General features: G+C 34.6%; 1 protein-coding gene across 31 annotated transcripts in view; it reads right to left on the bottom strand.

The window, feature by feature from the left end:
• The window catches only part of SOX5 (SRY-box transcription factor 5), a 996,739-nt gene that overhangs the window by 97,563 nt on the left and 873,653 nt on the right, over nucleotides 1–25,523 (bottom strand). For all 31 annotated transcript variants that reach the window (XM_072798660.1, XM_072798680.1, XM_072798683.1 and 28 more), the window contains one exon: nucleotides 6,688–6,773. In XM_072798660.1, coding sequence (XP_072654761.1) covers nucleotides 6,688–6,773 — 86 coding nt within the window. The remainder of the gene's footprint in view (nucleotides 1–6,687; nucleotides 6,774–25,523) is intronic.

The following is a 25,523-nucleotide window of genomic DNA, read 5'->3' as shown; positions in this document are numbered from 1 at the left end:
GACCATCCAAGGATAATTTCAATGTTTTTTTCTTTGCTTATCACTATTAATCATTGGCTGGAGTAGACATTTTTGGCTTCCTATAGGTAGAACAGGTGGCAACCATCTTTTGGCCAACACAAATACAGTATTTATAAAGTGAGAAATAAATGGATAAATATTTCCTTCTAATTTCAAATCTTAGAAGCCTTGCTTAAATATAGAAATAGTATATATACTGCATTATAACTATTGCTATTAAAAACTTCATGATGCCCATTAAATAAAATGCAAATTAATGACAATGAACACGAGAAAAGAATGTTAGATGGACTGTTGCCATCATTTGGTTTTATTAATTAGAAATAGATGATTCACTTAGCTGATTTTATCCAGTCACAAATGTCCAAAAGATTCTAAGTGTAACTTCATTTGGCTTAAATAATTATACTCACTTTTTGATATTGAAATGAAGCTGTGTTAGTTTCCTATATAAATCAATCCCCTCCTCTAAAAAGAGGCAATATCAGGAGAACAAATGTCAAGAGTATCATTGGCTCTTGAAAGAAAAAAAAATGTAGCTTGAAGAAGAGGAAAGAAAATAAAAAGAGAAGGAAAAGGAGGAAAAAACATAAAAGGGTAATAAACCCAGTATATGATATTGCTGATAGGATAGTTACTATTTTGATAATGCACCAGTCTATTATTTAGGAATCACTTACCTCAGTGTTATGTTGGTAAGGTGAGCTATATGGAGTCAAAGTATCTACAGCAGCTCATATTTTTATGTATGTCTGTACATACATTAACAAACAATACAAGAAAAAAAAACAAACAATACAAGAATAATCTAATATTATGACGTTTGGTCTTTTGTGTGTGTGCAAATTCTAATTACTTTAAAGGAATTACATAAACCGCAATACATGCTAAAACACATTCTTTATGCAGAAGCCCATGGTTAAAATGAGATAAATGGAAGAAAGCACAGGAGAGATAGTTAGGGATTTCTCATATACTAAGGATCTTCTAGGAGGGGCTGAAAATATAAAGTTCCTAGGTCTTTAAATTAACATTATTTGTTCCAGAAATTAGTCATACACTGCTATGTTATATTATTAAAAATGATTATGACTGTTAGCTCATGATAGTTTCTTTCATGGTGTACATATGTATTGAGCACCAGCTATCTGCTAGATATTAATCTGGGCACTTGAGATACATTATTGAACAACAATAAAAAAAATGACAGTTCCTGCTCTGGTGAAGCTTAGAGGATATTTGGAACAGACAGACAATAAATAAGGAAAATAATAAGTAAGTTTAGATACTATGTTTGAAGATGACAAGTGCTATAGAAAAAAAAATGAATAAGGGAAATGGAAAAGGTGGTATCTCTGGGAGAGTTATTTTGTGATTTAAACAGGTTAGTTAGGGTAGGCTGAGAAATGACATCAAAGCAAATTCTTGAATGAGATGAGAGAAAGAGGCCTCCAGGCAGGGAGAAGGGTGTTTCAGGTAGAGAGACAGCTAATATGAAACTCTCATGTGGGAGCACACCTTGGTAGGTGAAGGGACAGCAAAGGGCTAGTGTAGCTGGAACAGACTGGGTAAGGTAGTATAGAACAAAACTATTATAAAAATATATTTTGGGGATCCCTGGATGGCTCAGCAATTTATTGCCTGTCTTCGGCCCAGGGCGTGGTCCTGGAGTCCTGGGATCGAGTCCCACATGGAGCCTGCTTCTCCCTCTGCCCATGTCTCTGCCTCTCTCTCTCTTTCTGTTTCTCATGAATAAATAAATAAAATCTTTAAAAAATATATATATATTTTAAATACAGGTAAAGTAAGTACAGTAGTGCTAAACATGTTATTAGGCATATAGTGTTTTCCTAAGTTTATTTCACTAAACTAGAATAGGTTTTTTATTATAAAATTTCAATGTATATAATTTTTTTTCTTCCACAAGTCAATGATGCCTTTGGTGTTTGTAATTTTGCTATTGTCTTTTTTAAGGGATGGAAATTAATTTATGTAGAAAACTAATCATTACTATTCAGCTTAATTCCAATATTATAGAGCAGAATAGCTATTTGAGCAAAATAGATACCTAAATTATAAATGTAATGTTGATTCATTCTTCACTCTTTCATTTAATAGATATTTATTGAGTTCATAAAATACTACAAGCACTTGGTTAAGTGCAAATGATGGTGAGTCATCGTCTTCATAGATTTTGCCATCTGGTAGAAGCCAGAAAGTAGAATTTAAAACATTTTCTACAAGTGCTGTGAGAGGGGAAATATAGTGTGCTCTTGTAAGAATTACATTGACCTAGACGAGGGGACAATGAAGTATTCCTTTAAAAAGTGAGGTTTTAAGCTGCAACCTCAGGGAAATAACAGTTGACTTGGCAAAGGTGATGGGTTATGGGGTTCCAAGAAGAGGAAATATCACATACAAAGATCCAGAGAATTTGAAAAAAAATAGGGAGCCATTTAAGATCTTCAAGTAGGAGAAGGACATGATCAGATTTTCTAAAATCCGAAAGATCATTCTGACTAATGTAGAGTAGAGAGAGCATCAGAGAGGGCAAGATGAAAGCAGAAGACCAGTTCAGGGGCCAATATGGTAAGTTAGGCAAGCAACGAGGGTAGTCTAACCAGAAAGGTACTAGTTATGATGGAAAGAAATGGATGGATCCTTAATGTATTTGTTAGGTGGAATGAATAGACAGTGAATGAACAGGTGTAGAGGAAGATGAGATAAGGATAGCTAGCTCTCATGTTTCCAGGCTGAGCAAAAGACGGAATAGAGACATTTGCTAGGACCAGAGAATGAGCAGGTCGAGGGGCAAGTAAAAGAACTGATAAATTATATTTTGTACTCAGTCCATACTGTCTGTAAACACCTATATATTTACTCTTGATAGCCAACAAATACTTGTCTATATGGATTTGAGGCTCAGGAAAGACTGAATGGTGGAAGAAACAGATAGATATTCCATTGTAAAAGTCAATTTTTATATTATATAAATTTTTAAATAAGCTCTATGCCTAACATGGGCTTGAACTCACACCTGTGAGATCAATAGTTGCCTGCTTACTGACTGAGCCATTCTGGCACCTCATTAAGAAATAAATAAAATGGTGCCTTGGCACATGTTCATTTGTGTGCTCTATATATATAATCCAGATTAAGCTATTTTTTTTCCTATAAAAGATAAAACTAAATATATCACAATGCTTAGACTACTTTAACTGCTCCTATAGTACATAAGTAAGGTGATTTTAAAGTGTAAGGTATATTTTATTACATGGCAAGGATTTCATTATTTTTATCCAGGAACATGAAATAATATTTAAATAATTAATAGTTGCTTAATTTAAAACGTCATTTTGGTTGTCTTTTAAAATAACTGTACTCAACTTCATTCTTTCTTTAAGGAAGCTTCTGATTTTTTGGTTTTATTTAACATTATATGATCCAGGTATGAACAATTACATGCAAAAGACTGTTTCAAAAGAAACACAAATGGTAGGCAAACAAAGTCAATCATGAGTAGGAATATATTTATAGTGTAATTCCTTAGATCTAGATGTTCCAAAAGAGAGGCTTGAGTTAACATGTATCTGTGTAAAGTGGGAAGAAATGGAAATGCAGTCTGAAGTAGATAGCTGTCCTTATAAATCTGGCTACTTCTTTCAGCACTGTGATGGATATAGCATATTTGTATGAGTGCCAATTAATCAGCATTATTGTTATAATTTGATTAGTTCATTACTGAGTTAGCAAAAGTCCTAAGAGGCGTAATGTCTCCAAAGTTTAAAATCTCCTGTATTTGGAGAAGCAAATATAATTGTTTAAAAGTCATGGATTTGGGACTCTGTGACCCAGTTTTCTTATTTGTCAAATGGAGATATTACTACATAAAATTAAGGTGTTGTAATAAGAATAAAATGAAAGCCTCGCCAAAGCCTTGTGAAAGCCTTGCCCAAGAACCTAGTATAAGAATCTAGGACTAAATCTTAATACCTGGAAGAGAATCTTAGTGACTTTCAGACCTGGAAGTGATGGAGTCTACTCATGGTATTAGTAAGGGGTAGCAAATGGGGATCTGATGGAATATGATTAAAAGCAGAGTTTGAAGAAAATTAAAACAGGCTCAAACATTATACCCTACACTGAAATGAAACTTCTTAGAAATAGGTACACAAGATTGGGGTGAATGTTCAATAGGATTAAGGTAAGACTGCTGAGTCGGTATTGTAGTTAGCTTGTCTCTGATGCATCTGGGCAGGTGTGTGGGGGAAGAATAGAATTTGATTGTTATCTTCAAGCAAAAGGAAGGAGAGTAGAATAGGTTTCCTTTGTAGCTCTGGGGAAAACTGACGTCAAGGTTCAGGATCTGTGAATATAGTGTCAGGAATATGAGTGGAAAAGTAAGTTGGTGTAGAAGTCTTAGCAAATGTTAGAGTCAGTCCACTTCAGAGAAAAGCCAGATAGCTGCCATGACATGCTTTTGAAATGTGTTTGCATTTGAGTACCATTTTTAAATCAGAAGCAAAAAATATGTGTGTGTTTATGTGTATATGTTTTAATAGTAGCTAATGGCTTACCACAAAAGAGTTTGGGATTATTAATTTTCCTGTTATACCACAGTGTTGGTTTACTGAGATCCTAACTAAAACTCATATATTTTAATGGGTAAAATGCCACTTACATAAAAAAGAGCTTCATTCTATTTATAGATCAAATTGTAGTGAAAGCTAGGGCAAATACGTTTGGTGGTCTTTTTCTTGTTTTCTGAAAATGAAAAAAAATTAAGATTTTATTTATTTATTCATGAGAGACACAGAGGCAGAGACACACAGGCAGAGGGAGAAGCAGACTCCCTGTAGGGAGCCCAATGCGGGACTTGATCCCAGGACCCCGGGATCATGACCTGAGCCAAAGGCAGATGCTCAACCATTGAGTCATTCAGGTGCCCCTGAAAAAAAAAATTTATATCTTGATATTTTAAGGGAACCTGACATATTATGAGGATGGAAACAAAAGATTTCCAAATATTTTAATACTATCTCTATAGGAAAATAAGTTTGGATTGTTGTCTAATGAAGCTACTTTCTACTAGAATCTTAAAATGAAACATAGGAGATGCTTCCAACTTGCCCGTGCTTCCTCTCACCATTAATCCAAGAGTGAAAGGAGACAAGAATGTCTAACTTGCTTTGAAAATGGACATCTGAAATCTCTAAATCTCCTATTTCCACATTCAAATATATTGCTGTATATTCTACCCCTTTCCCTTAATTTTACGACTCTTTTTAGTTTTACCTATTGGAAACACACTTCCCAATGTATTTCCAGCTCTAAGTAGCTTCTTGCAGAAAAGGTAGACTAGGAATGATTGTTATTAACCTCTGTAAAACCCAGTACATCTCAGCTCTTTGCATGTCCTCCCTCCTGGGTTTTCGGAAACCCATCGGGTCTTCTGACAATCCTCCCTGCCGTCCAGATGTACCTGTCTCTTGATGCTACAATATAAAACTCTATTTTTCCTTATAGACTAAGATCATGGGATCCCTGGGTGGCGCAGTGGTTTAGCGCCTGCCTTTGGCCCGGGGCGTGATCCTGGAGACCCAGGATCGAATCCCATGTCGGGCTCCCGGTGCATGGAGCCTGTTTCTCCCTCTGCCTATGTCTCTGCCTCTCTCTCTCTCTCTCTGTGTGACTATCATAAATAAATAAAAATTAAAAAAAAAAAAAGACTAAGATCATCTATCATGACAACGCACTTTCATGAATACAATTTAAGTTTATTAAGCACAACTGCTTTATATCTGGGTTCACAGGCATACTGTGTCTTTCAGGCAAAGGAAAATATAAAACTCACAGAAGAGATTAATTCTATTATTAGATTATCTGTTATTCCTGTTAATTGCATAACTATGAAGTCTATAACGACAGAAACTAGGGAAGATTTTACAGGATGCTGATTCAGAGATTTCAATAGTTAATGAAAGATACCTTTAATATAATATTCTTGATGTTCTTGCCAACTCCAGAGACAAAATTTCTAAAATCACTTGGACATTGGTAAAGTTATAGTAAAGTTATCACTGACATTCTTGGATATATGGGAATATGTACTCCTCAAGGCTAAAAAGGTCTCATAATTGATAAACGTCTGGATAAAGTTGCTTGTTTATTTGGGTGTTTACTTATTTGGTTTACTTATCTGTGATGCTCAATGGAGTTGGCATTAGCAGGAGAATAAAAAGACCTACAGAGTCAATAATATTGGGTATCCTGAATATTTTTAAATGTAGTTTTTGTTAAGTTGCCTTGATTCATAACAATCTGTTTGGATATCGTTGACAGTTTTTGTTCTTCTTATCTCCATGAAGACCATCCTATGATGAAATTATGTTACACAGTAATCAAAGCAAAACCAGACCCATTTTTGTTAAATCATACTAGGGAATAAAAAATTACAGTTAGCTGCTTTTAGCACAGAAAACAGGGCTACAAATTAAAAGAATCAACATCTCAACTTTTGGTTGAGGATCAGTGCAAGTAAATTCAAAAACAAAAAAAAAGTGTGAAACAAAAATCACTAGTCAGTTTTATTCTGCTTTAACACATTAATAGCTGTTTTCGATATTTACTTAACCTTGGTCTCTCCTGCATTGTTTCCCGACTTACCTGCAGTTGGAGCGGGCCTAAGCCTGGTGTTGCTGCGGCAGCAGCTGCCATGGTAGTTGGGATCAGCTGAACAGGGTAAGGGTCACCTAAGTAAGAGAATAATAGAGGTGTCAGCACCTTTTATCTACTCTCCACCTGCAAATTAAACTTGTGCATTCACTCTTTCCAAAAGCCTTCTTTTGTGTGCCTTGCTGGGGCCTAATGAAAAGCTCTATTGTGCAGCCTTTTACTAACACTCTTTTCACAATTCTGGCTGAGAGAGGAATGTGAATAAAAGGCACAAGCAATTAAGGCGGAAACCTCATCCTTTTTTCATGATGTATTTAGGAAAATGGGAGGAAAAAGTGTGCATTGATCAGAGGGCTGCACTTTGTAACACACATACACACACACACACACACACACACACCTAACAGTCTTGATACAAGCACACCAACTCTCAGCACATTTAAAATGTTATTATAAAAGAAACTTAACTAAACTTAATTCCGTTTTAACAAACAAAAGATTTAAGTGAAATAGCTTATCTTTTGAATGCAATGTTATTGTTTTAATTCAGATATCCTCTTAAATAATGTTTTGTGGACAAATTCATAGCAAAGAAGACATTTTATGCATTTTTGTTATGCAAAATACTGGAATCTTTGTTATCCTAGAGATAAATCTTTATAATAAAAACATATTATAAAGAAAACAGAAAATCAATAGTTTCTCTTTGAAGGGTTTCTGTTTGTGGTGGTATCTGAAAAAACAAAATCTTAGTAATTCAAAATTAAAATTTTGTGTTTTTTTTTAAGATTTTATTTATTTATTCATGAGAGACACAGAGAGAGAAAGAGGCAGAGACACAGGCAGAGAGAGAAGCAGGCTCCATGCAGGGAGCCCGACATGGGACTCGATCCCAGGTCTCCAAGATCACACCCTGGACTGAAGGCAGCGCTAAACCGCTGAGCCACCTGGGCTGCACCAAATTAAAGTTTTAATACATGTGATCTATAAAGATATATAGATACACACAAATATATATACACATATATACACATATAGAAGATTATAGGGTATGCTTTTGATGGAAATATTTTCCACTTATAAAGCAGTACATACATTTTTTGTATAGAGCACAGTGATATGCTAACTGATAGGTACATTACTAGTATTTGAAATATGACCATAGTAAAAAATAAAAGATAACAATTATAAGAACAATTTTCTAAAATATAAAACATATTGTTTTAGTAATCTAATTTGTGAAAAAACTTTTTCAGTGTTGAACATATGGAAAATATAACTGAAAATAATCAGTTAATACATTCCTTCAAAAATATTGAGTATTTGCTATGTATCAAACATTCCTCTCAACACTAGAAATGGAGTTTTAAAGAAGACTAATATGCAGTTGTATTTACTGGATATTTAATGAAGCTTAAGCTTTGGGGTTCTGGGAAAGGCCCCTAGCAGTCTGTTCAAAGGATCTTATGGTTTTATATTTGTTGCTTTTTTACTTTGTCGTGATTTCTTTTTATAAATGAAAAATCCAGTTTTCAATTGAGTGTGTGTTTTTGAAGATTTATATGTAATCAAAATAATAATTATAAATAGATAATTACATATATTCTTAAGGAGGGCATCCAAATTATGTTTTTCAGGCTTTAAAATACCTGAATCTACCTCTGCTGATCTGGCCTTACCAGAACTTACAGCTTAATGGGAGAAAAAATAATTCAACAATTAGTAGAAAATACAATGACTGTTAAGATAAGGAAGTATATAGCATGAGGCACCTCATGGTGGGTGCCCCAAACCCAGTATAAGAGGCCAAAGGTAGCCTCCAAGAAGTTATTTTTAAGCTGAAGTCTGAATGAAGTGAAAGGTAGCCAACAAAAGAGGAAAAGGAAGAGGTTTCCAGGAAGGAAAACAATTTTCATGAAGAAAATGTCAAAAGAGAGTGTTCTATCATAGCCCAGTTCCCATGTTGCTGAAGTTCAGGGCAGAGGTAAGGAAGCAGAGATAAATGGGACTGGAGAGGGAATCAGGGGCCAGATTATGTACAGATTTATAAATAGTATTAAAGAATATTTATTCTATAGGATAAAGGAAACCATGAACATGGAAAAAGGATGGGTTGAGTAAAATCATTTGGCCTAGAGGTTGGAATCTGTGATCAATAATAACAAGATGCACAACTCCGTACAGCACATAATAAGATCTTGCACTAGGGTGGTGATGTTGGTATGGAGAATGATGGGGAAAGTTAAGGGATTAAAAAGAAGTAGAACTGACAAAACTTAATGATTGTTTACATATGAGAGTAAGAGAGGACTCAAGGATCACTCTCACATTTTTTACTGAACAGCTGCTGATTGGAGTGGTACTATTTTTTGGGTTTGCAAACATAAATGAGAAGTAGGATTACCAGATTGGACCTGGTATGGAAGGGGGAGGTAGAGCGGGGGCAGGAGGGGGTAAGTAAATAAATCTGTTTTGGACATTTTAAGTTTGAAATTATTATTGGGGATCCCTGGGTGGTGCAGCGGTTTGGCGCCTGCCTTTGGCCCTGGGCGCGATCCTGTCTCCAGGATCGAATCCCACGTCGGGCTCCCAGTGCATGGAGCCTGCTTCTCCCTCTGCCTATGTCTCTGCATCTCTCTCTCTCTGTGTGACTATCATAAATAAATAAAAATTAAAATATATATATATGAAATTATTATTGAATATCTGAGTAGAGATGTTCATTGAGGCACTTGGTAAACATGTCAGGATTTTAGGGGAGAAATTTACATCAGAGACACAAATTTTGGAGTGGTCAGCATATATCTGGAATTTAAAGCTATAAACTCTCATGATACCATTTAGGAGTTAACTATAGATAAAATATAGGTCCAAAGGTTGGACTGTTGAATATGCTAATATTTATAGTCAGGGAGATAGGCAACTAGCAGAAAAGATGGGGAGAAATATAAATTTCATGTTATAGAAGCCAAGTAAAGAAAAATTTTCAGAAAGAATGATTTTTTTTTTTTTTTCAAATGCTGGGTTTAGTAATATGGAAGTCATTGGTGACTTCAACAAAGGACATTTTAGTGGAGGAGGATGAGAAAGCCTAATTGGAGTGTGTGTGATCAACAGAGGATGATTGGGCACCTGGATGGCTCAGTTGGTTAAGCATCTGTCTTCGACTCATGTGGTGATCCCAGAGTCCTTGGACTGAGCCCTTCATGGAGCCCCAATCAGGCTCCTTGCTCAGCGAGCAGTCTGCTTCTCCCTCTGCTCCTCCCCATTGCTCGTGCTCTCTCTCTCTCTCTCTCTCTCTCCTCTCAAGTAAGTAAATAAAATCTTAAAAAAAGAAAACTGAGGATGATTAAAAGTAAAATTGGAAGCAGAAAGTGTAGATCCTTGCTTTTCAAAGTGAAGTTCTTGGAGAAAAGCATTGCTATCACCCTGGAGTTCCTTAGAAATGTAGGATTTTTGACCCTACCCCAAAGCTACTTAGGCAGAAAGTCTCTAAGCTGGAACCCCCAATGACTCCTACTTCTCAACTTGTATTAATGACCTTGTATAATTCCCTACCCTTGAATAGAAGCCAAAGTGATGAGATAATACTTTTGAGATTAGTTACATGAAGACTCTGGCTTGTCTTGTTTATCTTCTCCTCATCCCTACACTCATGTCTTGAACCAAACAGCTATATTAAGAGTTGCCCTATGGAGAGGCTCATATAGCAAAGGAATGATGTCTTCAGCCAACAGCAAGTAAAGAGGTGAGGCCTGCCAATAACCAAAGGAGAAAGTTTAGAAGCAGATTCTTCTCCAAGTTGAGCCTAGAGATGACTACAGTCCAGACCAACACTCTGATCACAACTATGTGAAAGATCCTGAGCCACAGGTATCCAACACAATTGTGTTCAAATAAATGTTGGTTGTTTTAAGCTACATTTTGGGAGAATTTGTTAAAGCAGTAAGTATATACCTTCTGAATTAGAATTTAAATTTTAACAAGAGTCCTAGATCATTTGTACTCATTTAAGAAGTGCTGAAACGGACAATTCCACTGAGGTGTTTTGCAGTAGTTATTGAAGGATGTGCAATCAAGAAAAATCATACTTAAAATGTATTTACTTGTAAAAATTATAGAATGCTTGTATGCCAGTAATAAATATCTAGTAAGTAGAGAAAAACCTGATATAGGAGAGAGAGTGGACAACTGACTGATGTTACATGGATAAGGTTTATCATTTATTATTTTTAATATTTAATCTAGAAAACACTAACTGAATGTATGAAGTAAAGGGAAGTTTAGATACTTAAAAGCTGAATATATATTATGCAAACTAGCCAAAATAACAAATATTAATGTGTGACTATTAGAATAGGCAACTTAAATGCTAAAACTAGGCAATTTACTTAGATTGCTCATTTAATCAATAAAATCTTATAATTAAATATAGCAAAAGTATAAAGGCTACATGGATAAGGTTTATCATTTATTATTTTTAATATTTAATCTAGAAAACACTAACTGAATGTATGAAGTAAAGGGAAGTTTAGATGCTTAAAAGCTGAATATATATTATGCAAACTAGCCAAAATAACAAATATTAATGTGTGACTATTAGAATAGGCAACTTAAATGCTAAAACTAGGCAATTTATTTAGATTGCTCATTTAATCAATAAAATCTTATAATTAAATATAGCAAAAGTATAAAGGCTATGGTGTGCTTCACAGTGATAATTCATTTTATATAGTTTAGTTTCCCTGTTGTAAATTAATCAATTAATCAGCACTTATCACATCTACCATGTGACCAGAACTCTGCTGGGTTCTTTGGGAGACAAAACCAAACTGAACCAAACCAAAACAAACTGTCATCTTTATCTACTACACATCTGTCTTTTCTAATTAAGTGCTTATTTGAGGAGTACTGACCATCCATGAGTTCTATAGAATCTAAGGGAGAACTAATTCCAGGCTTCAATCTTTAGAGAATAAAGGGGAAAGTGAGAATGAACTTGGACTTGAAGATTTGCAGATAGGAGGGGGATACATGTTTTAGGCAGGGTGAAATGCACCAAAACATGTGTATACATGCTGAGGGAATAGAGAGAAAACAGTTTACCTGATAGGTGAGGGAAAGGAGGCTGAAGTCAAGGAGCTGGGAAATTTTTCATACCCCAGATTGGAGGATATTTGGATACAACAAGAAATGGATACAAAATGAAGTTTTAGCAAGTGTCATTAAAGAAATTAGGTAATAGGGGGGTTTATTTTATTTATTTATTTTTGAAGATTCATTCATTTATTTATTTATTTATGCAGAGAGAGAGAGAGGCAGAGATAGAGACACAGAGAGAGAAGCAGGCTCCATGCAGGAAGCCCAACGTGGGACTCAATCCCAGGTCTCCAGGATCACAACCCGGGCTGCAGGCAGCACTAAACCGCTGCGCCACCAGGGCTGCCCATAGGGGGGTTTAATAGTGACCCTAGATCTCTTACTTAGGTTGAGATTTTAACTAATGAACTTTAAACATATCATACTCAATTTGTTTTTAACCATTAAATACTAGTTAATTCAAAAGTACCCAAGATACCTATGCAGGTGTTTGCTATCAATCCAAAAGTGTAAGTCTTGTGTTGTTCAAGGGTCAATCGTATACATATGAATAACTATTATGTTATACATATCCCATATTATATCTGTGAATATAAATGCATGTATATATATAAAACATTTATACATATAAATGAATAACTATTACGTTATACACATCCCATATTGTAAATGTATGTATGTATATAAAACATTTATACATATGAATGAATATTATGTTACACACTTTCCATATTGTATGTGTGGGTGTAAATGCATGTATATATATAAAACATTTATACAAGCTAAATAATTTTATGTATGTGTTATGGACTAAGTTGTGCTCCCTCTCTCCAAATTTATATGTTGAAGTCCTAACCCCCAGTATCTCAGAATGCTACTGCTTTGGAAGATAAGCCTTTAAGAGGTAATTAAGGCAAAGTGAGGTCATATGGGTGTCCCCTAATTCAATATGACTACTCTCCTTATAAGAAGAGATTAGAACACAGACAACACAGAGGACAACCATGTGAGGAAAAAGGAGGAAAAGATGGCCCTCTACAAGTGAAGGGAAGAAACCTCAGAATAAAGGTTGAATCAGAATCAATCACCTTGATCAGAATCAAGGTGTCTACCCTGTTGACACCTTGATCTTGGACTTCTAACCTCTAGAATTTGTGATGTTTAAGCCACTCAGTTTGCGGTATCTTGTTACGGCAGCCCTAGTAAATTAATATGTTTGTTATACATGGCCATGTATCAGTGTATTTGATATTTAAGTAAATTGGAGAAAACAAAATACTGGCAGCAGGATAAGGAAACTGCAATAGCTATGACATACCTTTAGTCATATTTGGCTTCCAAGATATAATTATATAATCATAAACAGGATATCAACTAATTTTCGACAGTTTATGTCTAAAGCACCGTTCAACATATGAACATACATAATTTGAAGCATATCTATGTTATCACCAATTTTTCAGGCTCAGAATACTAAGGACTAGTCTGATTGAAATTTGTCCCAAGTTACTAAGTAAATACAAATAGAATAACTGTGCAAATGGCCAATACAGCAATTTAATTTTTAATTAAATTCAAAATACACTACATGCATGTGCTGGTATCTGAAGTGAACACAGAATCTATAAGACCTTATATATCTATTTATTTTTTTTAAAGATTTCATTTATTTATTTTACAGAGAGAGAGAGCAAGAGAACACAAGCAGGAGGAGTGGGAGAGGGAAGAGCAGGCTCCACTGAGCAGGGAGCCTGATGCCCCATGCAAGGCTCCTCAGGGAGCCCCCAGAATCTATAAGACATTAAAAAACAAGGTCAAGGGTAGTTCTTAATGGCAAAAGAGAAATTCAGATCTGTTGGGGAAAAAAAAGATCTTTTATTAAAGTAAGTACTGTCATCTATTTGTATCATCTCTTATTTAACTGTACTAAAAAATATTACAACAGTTATTTTGTAAATATCTCATCAAGTACTTAGTAAAAATTAGATAATGGAAAATTCTGACTTTTAAAGTTCAATTTGTGTAAGTTATTCAAATTGACTTTCAACTAGTTAAAAGTAATATCTTTTACTCTTTCCTAGGTTTTAACCATTTGAACAGTTTTTCCCTAAGCCTTTCCAAAATTAATTTGCTTCTTATTTCAAAGCCAAGTATGGAAAATTCTAGCTCAAAACAAATTTTTCAAAAAGTTGAAAAATACACTGAGGAATATTAGTCAATTGTTTTTAGAGTATAACCTAGCTTATAGTGTCTATTGATATAAATGATATAGCTAGTACAGAATAACCCAATGACCCCTCAGAGAGAATGTTAATTGCATTAGTGTTAAAGTAATGAATATTTAGATAATAATTATCTCCATTGACACTAAGAAGGATTTATTTCTATGATATATGACAGAGTAAAAAAAAAAACAGTATTTCCCAACAAGGTTGTTTAGGCTAAGGAAGATTGTCAAAGCAAGTATATTCTTACCCAGGGTCAAGGACATATACACTTTCATCCACTGAACTAATATAAATGTTCTGGAGAGTTTTATGGCATTATCTTCACTGAAATAAGAAGACTCATTCCTCTATTAGCCTTCTGTGGTTTTTTGTTTGCTTGTTTGGTTTGGTTTTGCTACCTTTACAAATACATATTGTCTTCTCTAGGTGCTGGGAAATACAAAAATTAAAATGCATACACATAGACACATACAATTGCAGCCCTGGACAAATTCCTGATCAAGTGAGAGGGATAAACGTATAAGCCAAAGCAATGATACAATGAGCAAACCAGAATGTATAAGGTATTCTGGAAACCTCAAGAAAAGAAGAACTAAACTTGGAAACAGTGTCAAAAATGTTATTTGTTACAATGTCCTTTAAAAGAAATGGCTAGTTTCACTACCATATTACCTTCCAGGACTATTTTACCACCTACTTTCCATGTCTTCCATGTCCATGTCCATGTCCGTTTGCTAAAGAGTCCCACAATAAGCATCCACAATTTAGTACTAGTTTGCTCTAATTAATCATCTCCTCAGATCATTACTTAAAAACACCCTGCTCTTACTGTTCTAACTTCCAGGTGGAGGGAGCTCTGTAGGAATCTAAGAAAAAATGAAGTTAAAAAGGACTATAGATAGAACTTCTGGAGAAAGGTGCTTTCTTTCATCTCATGGGCCAAAAGATGAATTGGTGTGTTCTTTCTGCTTGGAAGAAGGTCCTTGCCATTGAGAAGTTGGTGCTAACCATAACCACTGACTCCTACTTCCGGGAATGTTTTAATACTCTCCATGTGTCTGATGCAAGAAGGGAAGGGTAAGCTCTGCAGCTAAAAAAGTAGGTAGAACGCATATATTACAGAGTCTTGAGTTTTACTTTTGAAAGCAATGTTAAGTCACTGAAAGGTTTTGAGCAGGAAAGTGACATAGTCTGATTTGTGTTTTAGGTAGATCAGTTTTGTGGCAAAGGATAGAATCGATTGAAAGAGGGACAGACTGGCAAACAGACTTGTTAAATACCATTGTAGCAAATCAAATGAGAAATGATAGTCCTAAATTAATCATACGGGAAGGAGAGGAGGGAATAGATTAGGAGACATACATGATGGCTAATTTGGTAGGAGAAAAGAGATCCAGGAGGAAAAAAAAAGTTATAGTTCGGGCTTTTATTTTAGTCCACGGTTTAAAAAAATGAACTTTTTACTCAAATAATTACTCAATTGTCCCATCATCATTTTTTTAAAAGATTTATTTATTTATTCATGAGAGACACAGAGAGAGAGATAGGCAGAGACACAGGCAGAGGGAGAAGCAGGATCCCTGAGAGGAGCCCAATGTGGGACTCGATCCTGGATCCCAGGATTATGCCCTGAGTCGAAGACAGATGCTCAACCACCTAGCCATGATGGCGTCCCACCCTACCATCATTTTTTAATAATTCATTATTCTTCCACTGATTTGAAATAGGGGCAACTAGCATTTGTTGACTTTTAGCACTCTGTTAAAATGTATACATGTATACATATATAAATATACATATATACATCCGTATATGTGAACATATTTACATGTATATATAAATCTCTAATCTTCACAACTCAGTAAGGCAGATTTATTATTATTCTCATTACACACACACAGACACACACAGACACACACACACAGACATTAATGTCCAGAACCTTACGGTTAGTAAGTGTTATAGACATTAGTACTCCGGGAAAAAAAAAATACTGCTTTAGAAAACATCATGACTATTTTTAGAACAGTATGCAAACATAGACTTCAATTTTCAAATAGATATATTAATTTAGCATTCACTCAACTAATATGTATCAAATACTTTGCGGAGAACACAAAGAAATAAAAGGTATAGTCCTTGCCTTGATGGCACAGTTACAAAAATAAGACACACAGATACCAAAAATGAAATAAAAACAAAGCCATAGGATTAAAATTAAATGAATGAGAAAGACAGTAATTGCCAAAGAAAGGAAGAATTTACTGGAACTCAAACAATTGAAGAAAGAATCAGAGGAATGGCTGGGCTTGGGTTAGGCCTTCAGTAAAACAATAAGACTAGACAAGATGAGAGGAGTACAAGAGCTATGGTGCCTGGTGCACAATAGATAATAAATATCCAGGGAGTGAATAAATTGATGAGCTGAAAAGTAAGAATGAGAGGAACCTCTTATAGTTTTTCAGTTCCTCTAGCATATACAGTGTATAACTATGTCCCCGGGTTGTCTCTTCTTATGTCCTCATGCTACTCGCTTGTCATATCTTATAACTTACTGTTAACAAGGAACTATTTATAGGTCCATGTACACCCTATTCCATCTCTTGCTTTCCAGCCTTCATCCAGACTACTTTCTCCTGTTTGGAATATTGTTTCTGTATTTTTCTACCCTGATTCTTAACTGCTTTCTTGCCCTTCATCCTTTGGAATTTGATGTAGGGGTCCCCACTCGAAGAAGCCTTTCCTGACAACCTTCCACTTCTCTTAAATTTGAATTCACTCCCTTTCTTCTGATTTCTTTTAAAGCTGTATGCATATGTCTATCATATCACATCTGTCATGCTCCCCAACTACACTATGAGTATCCTAAAGGGAGGGATTAAGTCTTACTCATCTTTAAATCCCCAGTTCTTAGCATAAGAACTGTCAAAAGGCACAGTACTGTTAAATACATAGCACAGGCTGTTAAAATGTTTATTGACTGAATAAATGAAGAAAATTTATTTAATTAAGAAATTAACAAATTTCAAACACAGGAGACCACTCTTCTCCTATCAAAAGCTTACAGTTTAGTAGAAGAAACAGATTGTGAGCAAATAATTGTACAAATAAGGAACAAATTAGTTTTTGCCCAGGGTTTAATTCAAACAATAATGCTGTGTTAGATCATCTACCAATGATACAAAAGTAGAATAGGAAATGGAGGGGAAGAGAAGCCTAGAGTTTGAGGATATAAGGAAATAGCGACCCAGAAGAAGTAAAGAATCTCCTGTAAAATATTTTGATTTATCAAATAATTCTTTTTTTTTAAGATTTTGTTTATTCATGAGAGACACTGAGAGAGAAAGGCAGAGACACAGGCAGAGGGAGAAGCAGGCTCCATGCAGGGAACCCAATGTAGGACTCAATCCCAGGACTCCAGGATCATGCCCTGGGCTGAAGGTAGCCGCTCAACTGCTGAGCCACCCATGGATCCCCTATCAAATAATTCTTTTATAATATTTCATAATCTGTCTTTTGTAAATTTTTATTTTAAAGCAATTCATACCTCATTGAATATTTAAAGTAATATTAATTCCTTAAATCTTAAAATAATTGCTGTTCACTAATAAGAACCCATTGTTATGATGCCATTAAAGCACCTGAGCATGGCCAGGATGTTTACCAGGAAAGATGTTATATATAAATAAATGACAAAAACAAAAACCTTCCATCATCATGATTGTTGAAATCACTTTCTGAAATCCAAGTGAGTTGAACTTTGCTTTTTTATGGTAATAAGTTCAGCTATACCTCCTTCCTCCCTACCTTTCAGGTAAGTTAAATTTGTAACAATTCCACTTAATCACCTGTGGAATCCAAGTTAAGAAGTTCAGAACAACTGATATGGTATACACACATTGAGATAAGAGGGTTTCTAAATGCAGAAAATTGTAAAACTGTAAAACCTTCACTGATTTGCTAGAATAGTAAAATAAAACTTTAATATTTGAAACTTTTATAAGAAATACTAATATTTTGTGGTAAAGTCTCATAAAGTAATAAATATATCATATGAATTTTATTTGAGAAAGCAAAATTAATAATTATCTCTTGTTTGATGAAACATCTATTTAAAAGAAGATATTTCGAGGTAATTGTTCTTAACTGCTTTGTCATAGGCTAATGTTTTCAGTAAAATATTTTTAAAATTTTTTATTTATTCATGAGAGACACACAGAGCGAGGCAGAGAAATTGTCAAAGGGAAAAACAGGTTTCCTGTGGGGACTCTGATGTGGGTCTTGATCCAGGACCCCATGATCACAACCTGAGCCAAAGGCAGATGCTCAACCACTGAGCCACCCAGGTGCCCCTCAGTAAAAGGTTTTTAAAAACAAAAAAAGGGCAGCCCGGATGGCTCAGCAGTTTATTGCCACCTTCAGCCTGATCCTAGAGTCCCAGGATTGAGTCCCACGTTGGGCTCCCTGCATTGGAGCCTGCTTCTTCCTCTGCCTGTGTCTCTGCCTCTCTCTCTCTCTCATTAATAAGTAAAAAAAATCTTTAAAAAATAAAAATAAATTATATCTTTTAAATGGAGCATGGCAAATGGAAACTTTATTCTGACTAATTTATAGTTACCCAGTTGGCTAGGGATTATAAACTTTTTAAGAAACACCTCTCAAAATAGGAAGACATTTCTGATTATAAAAGACAGAGCATTCTTTCTTACCTCTTGGCTCATAAATTATATGAATTCCAGCACTAATGAAAATTTCTGGGTTAATTATCTAAGAAATCTGAGTATCCCTGTAAAGGTGACAATGAATCAAAGAAATTTCCTTTGCCTCCTGTATTCCAGTATTGCTATGAAGGCATCATTTAAGCTATTGCACGATAATTCATTTTAAGCTGCTTGAAGAGAATCATTAATTAAGAACTAGCTTCTATATCCGAACCTACATTAGACTACTGTGTCTACATTTTGCTTCTGTATCTTATGAGGATAAAATGGCAGATAAAAGCACCCCGAATGTTTCAGGCATTTGAAAATAGTGATTTGGAAGAGGGGCAATGGTATAAGCCACTTAAGACCAAATCAAATGCTATATCTCTGTTATTTTCCACTTTTAATAATAAGGTTTAGCAAGCTTTTCATTTTTGACACCTTTCCACTTTTCTGTTTATCAGGGCTTTTTGATAGATGTCCTTCCTCCTGGAATGTATCCAGAGTCTGTGATCTGCAGGTTGAGAACAGAAAGTTTCCTAAACTCTGAAACAATAAGCCCTTAAGTTATACATTTGGGATGACTTCTGCTCTAGAGCTTTCTATTAGAATGATACATTTTAGACCTCTGAAAATTAAGAAATGTTACAGAATATCCCCTCCCCCTTAAACAACAACAACAACAAAGAACAAATTATGCAAACAAATAATGAAAACCCAGGGATCCCTGGGTGGCGCAGCGGTATAGTGCCTGCCTTTGGCCCAGGGCGCAATCCTGGAGAGCCGGGATCGAATCCCACGTCGGGCTCCCGGTGGATGGAGCCTGCTTCTCCTTCTGCCTATGCCTCTGCCTCTCTCTCTCTCTCTCTCTGTGACTATCATAAATAAATAAAAATTAAAAAAAAAAAAAAAGAAAACCCAATAGTGGCCTAGAATAAACTCCTGAAATTCTTTTCATGATGTCACATCCTAAAGGTTTCAAAATAGACTTATACATTTAATAAATAATAGTGATGTTATGCTTATATAATAATTTAAAGTCTGGAGAAATGCATATACTCTCCCATCTAGTTGTTACAATCTCCTTATGAAGTAAGTAGGGCAGACATTATTGTAGCTACCCTAAAGATTAAAAAGCTAAGGCAAAAAGAAGACAATGACTAGCCTAAGGGCACAGAACAATATAAAATGGGATTGTGACTACCAAGGTCTTTTGATATCTTGTTTATTTTTTTCTAACAAAATTATTAATTTTGGACAATTAATAATTTTGAATTACAAGTCTCATTGATGCTTATTTATAGCTTGACTCACACCAGTCAATTTTTAAAGTTTTAGACCTTCTATTAACCACCTAGTAGAGCAATAGAATTTAGGGGCAATCTCACAGGTGAAAAATGTCCAAAAAGGAACAAATAAATGAAAGTAAAATGCCATATACTGGGAATAGAACTTGTTACATGAAGAATTCACTGGGGGCAAATATGTGTACACAAAAATGTTTACCTTAGAATTATTTGACTGTAAATATTGTAGACAAAATTAAGTGTTCATCATAGGGAATACAAATAAAATACGATAACCTAGCTTTATAAAATATGATGCAAGATAAGTGAGATCTAAAAGTAGGGAAAAGAAAAGATGGTCATTTTTAAAATGTTTATAAGCAGAATATAGTCCATATACCTTCACATACATTATATATTATATAGTATATATCCTATATAGAGTATAAATGTATCACAGCATACACATTACAACCTACAGATATGTTCACATATCTGTATTTCTATATAAATAGACATATATATGTATGTAAGTATAAGAATATATATATATTCTATAACTATATATATATAGTTTTGGAAACATAAGTACCAAATTGTTAACAGTGATTACCTCTGGGAATGAGATTATAGTAATATAGAAGTGTAGACTGATAACTTTTAATTTCTGGTTTTCCTACTTCTACACTGTTTGAGGTTTGTGTAGTCACCAAGTGCTATCTTTAATATATTAGGAAAAAAATATGAAGAGTTGTTATGAGCTGATTATTTAACAGGTTTAAGAAAATACTCTTTGAATGCAGAGCCAAACTAAGTTATTAGGGAAATAGTACCATTTAAAAAGTAACTCTAATTCTTTGCTTCTGCCCTTTCCGCTGCCTGGAATGCAGATATGGTAGATGGGCAAGATACCTAAGACCCCAAGAAAGAAGTCATAATTTGTGGAAGGTGGTATAATAAGAGAACAAACCTGGGATCTGATATCATAGAGCTACCATAGGAGCAATGTTTGGCCTAGTATGTAAAAGAAAAAGTTTCACTCACCATGTTTAAGCTAGTATTATTTTGGCCTTTTACAGTAGGTAAACCTAATACAGTATCTGATTCCACATAATATTCCAAGTGCATGACTTCTTCAGTCCTCATGGAAAATATGTATCTACTGTAGAGTTAGAATCAAATGCTCTCCTCCTCTGTTTTATTAAATATTTTTTTCTGCTTCCATATTTTCCTATCAACCTCATGACTAAAGTTTGCCTTCTAACAGAGTTTGTGATTTTTTTTTTTTTTACAGCGAAAGAGCCTGTATACTGGAGAACAGAGGTGTCTGGTATCACTGACAGTTACATTTATTCAAAATAAAATAATATATTGCTTTTCTGAGCTTTTACTTGTACTTCAGTCTGATAACTTTAGTGTGAGCCTGCTACAGAGATGAGATTCTATGTTTGCTGTGGCCAAAAAAAAAAAAAAAAAAAGAATTTAGAAGTCAATGGCTTAGGCTGGACTATAGCAGATTTATATCTGGTAACACCACATTTTGAGGCCTCTTGGCTGAGAACCCAGTGTCATTAGCCAAACACTCTTTCCACTGGACAAATCTACGTTATCAAGAATCAAGTCAAAAAGAAAATACTGACCCAAAGGGATTTATATTTAAATTGAATGTCATGCTATATTCTTAAGTGTTAAAAAAGTAAACAAGATGAATTAAAAGATTAAATATACACTTATAGCCTAAAATCTGAGGAATTTATTGGAAAATGGACTTTTGCCTTTTAAAAAAAAAATTCATTTCTTTGAGAGAGAGAAACAGAGATAGTGACAGAGATAGTGAGAGAGAGCAGGAGCAGGAACAGGAGCAGGGAGAAGCAAGCTCCCCATTGAGCAAAAGAGTCCTACGTGGGACTGATCCCAGAACTACAGGATCATGATTAACCAACTAAGCCACCCAAGTGCCCCAGGGCTTTTGCCTTTTTTTGTTTGTTTGTTTGCTTGTATGTGTATATTTTGGTGGTATAGCGTGTGTGTGGGGAGGGACAGATCAAACACTAGTTGCTAACATGGCTCAGTTATCATCTCACAAAGTCATGATGCTTAAAATTAATTACGTGTCTAGCTCTATAAACAATGAAACACAACATAAGCTATTATTTTTATACCAAGTTATGACACTTTGTCACAATAAAGATATGTACATCTCCCTTTTCTTAGTGATGAATCTTGTAGAAATATTATAAACTACCTTTTAGGAAAATACCCCCCCACACAATTTATTGACATCTTTCCCATGAGAATTGGAGGGTGGCTGACACCATATAATTGTAGAATGTTACATACTTTTTTGCATTCAATTCTCTTTACTTTTTAATCATCTCATATTTTTAAGCCAGCAATTTAACTTCTTTCAGCTGGGAATTTAAATGATTGGTTGTTTATGTACCACAGCAATTCTTTAAAAATATACACATATAAACTATATATATTTACTAATAGTACTAATTATATGTATTTATATAATATATAATGTATACTATATATGTGTATAATTTAATATATATATTTACTAAGCTCTACAACAAAGTCAGGTCCACCCAAAGTCATTTGCTTATAAGATGTTTTGGGAGGAGGGGGGTAAAAAAGAAGAGCTGGTCACAATGATTTAAAAACACACAGACACGGAAGCCTGAATATATGATTACATCCTCTTCTCTCTGCTTATGTACAAAGAACCTACAGTATGTGATTTCTGACAACACATGTTTCTTATTTTGTCAGTTTGATAAAAGCGTACCATGTCAATGGTTTTTAGCTTGTGATTTGGTGATTGTTTCAGCACTGATTGTCAACGACCTGTATGTCAGCTGACACAGCTGACACAGTTAAATCAGAAATTAGCATGCAGTCTCCTAAAATGCCAGACACATGGACCCTTTACACAAGAGAGATATAATGGAACCCACATGATATCCCCATTAAACAATGAAACATGTGACATTAACCAAAAACAGGAACACATCAGCAAATATGCCTGAGGAAGTTTATGGTATTTAACTCCTAAACATTAATTTTATTGTGGTGTATGAGGAACTAATTAACTGAGAGTTTCCTTTTTTATTGGAAGCGGAAATGCTGTTCAGAAAACTGATGAAGAATAAATACAGCATATTTTAAGTTTATTAAGCTTGGCTCATCGACTTCTATTTATTTAAGCTAATCTCATAAGGGAATTAAATATTTCAATCAGTAACTTTATACGGCTATTTTTATTTAACACATTTCTGAAAAATTAATCAATGTGTTAAAATGCAGAAAGAGTATATTAATTTATTTCTAGTTTCGTATAGCCAAAACAATGACTAATTAAGTTTTCAAAAAAAAAATCACATGATCTTTTCCAACATGAGCTTTGATAAATATACAAAGGGAAATGACAATAGAAAAAGTCAAAACTTGGTGATTATGATGTAAATGGTTAGGGCTGTACCTACATGAGACAAATGGAAACCATCAGCACTGTAATACTTTTCTCTAAATAATTCTATTTTCCTAGTCAGAGGAAGCCTTGTTCAGGTGTGGCAGAATGTATTTGATCCTGGATAAGATATACAGTATAATTAATTTTCAGGTGTGGTTTTAGAATTTTTTATTTTTCCTTTTGAAACAGGATCTGTGTTTGCTGGCACAATGCTAGGCACTACTTCATATATAATTCTATTTAATCTCTGTAACAGTTCAGTAAAGTGAGTTATTAATCTATATTATAAATGAAGAAACTGAGGCTCAGTAACCTGCACAAGGACAATCAAAGTAGCAGAACAAGGCAAAACTTGACTCCAATTCCATACTCTTTCATTCCAAGTGCCTTCCAACTAGTAGTTGCCTATTTGACACTGGGTTAGTTAAATCAAAATGAATAAAACAATTAAATGTTTGAAATTACATAGATATAGGAATCAGCTGGTGTAGACAAAGGAATCAACTGATTATCTATACAATATTGTTCCTAAGCTGTAAGTGCAAGAACATTTTGTTATAATATTCTGTTCTGTGGTTGTAATATGATAGGTCAACACCAATAAATTTCCAGTAAAAAAGGTCATAATAAGTTTTTAAATGAATATATACTAGACTAGGCCAAAAGTTCCTAAAATTTCTTGGATTCAGGCACCATCAGTGGCTCAATAACTTTTTCATGACACCCACAGGACAAGAGAAATACCCAACTGCTTCATTTTGTTAAGCAGTAAGGTCCAAAAATTAGGTAATTTATGTAGTGTCTGATGAATGTCTCTGTATTTTTCCTGAAATTTTAAAAATGCTGTATGCCTCTGTGGATTAGTAAAAGCACTCTGGTAATTTAGCACACAGTTCAGGAACTTTAGCACTAGGCACATGCCCATGTATGGGCAAAGACTATCTGTAGCTATGTGACACATTCAATTTGACACTTTGGGCTAAACTCTCGAGCCAACTCTTTTACAACTGTTTGTTTTATACTGTATATAGAAAATGGGTTATTTTATTGGATTGCCTTCCTGTAGATTTTTTTATTTCCAAATAAAATGCGTTCCTGTCAAAAAATTTCTAAAGCAGCTATTACAATTATATGACTAGAAATTTTACACCCAAACAGAAAGGAGAGGGGCAGAGGACTGCAGTTATTAGTAAAAAGAGAAACACCTATTCCTCTCATTTCTGCCTATAAACTATGTATTCTGAACGAACAGCATTTAACCTTGAGAGTGGGGTGAGAGGAAGCCATGTGTTGTGGAAAGAGAACTGGAAGTTGGAGTCAGTTAAGTGGTATTAACCAAACTTATGGCCTTCAACCACCTTATCTCAAAAGTCTCTCTCAAGTTTAACATGCTAAAACTAACATACACATTCATAATTATTTTGAATTTTGTTAGATTTTTTTTACCATGATGAGCAAACACAAAAGTGGTATCTTATTGCCAACATGAAACTATTTTGTAGGTGTCAAAAGTGTGTACATTTTATTTCAAAACTATGTACCTAAAACAAGTTTTGTGGTTCACAAGTTGGAGCCTTTGGTTAACAGGTTAGGATTTTAGACAGACTTTCCAACAGAGGCAAATGGACTATGTCTTTGGACTCTTCAACCATCCAAGGTGTATTTGAACCAGTTTATTTGTACACTATTTATTTTATTATTCAGCAGATAGAACCTTATTTAGTTTTAAAATTTATTTCAAGAAATTTAAAGAGTTTTCTGATTCATATGAGCAAGTACCTACAAAGATAATTAAAAATTGGGATTTGGGGGGCACCTGCATGTCTCAATCGGTTAAGTATCTGACTCTTGATTTTAAGTTCAGGTCATGACCTCAGAGTCATGAGATTGAGCCTTGTAATGGGTTCCACAGTAGGCATGGAACCTGCTTAATATTCTCTCTCTCCCTCTCCTTCTACCTCTCACCCCTATCCCCTGCTCATGTACATGTTCTTTCTCTCAAAAAAAAATTGAGATTTTTAATTATGCAATA

The sequence above is a fragment of the Canis lupus genome, chromosome 25, assembly GCF_048164855.1.
Source record: "Canis lupus baileyi chromosome 25, mCanLup2.hap1, whole genome shotgun sequence".
NCBI lineage: Eukaryota > Metazoa > Chordata > Mammalia > Carnivora > Canidae > Canis > Canis lupus.
Note: the sequence above shows the minus strand (reverse complement) of the source record. Positions and strands in the feature narration are given on the sequence as shown.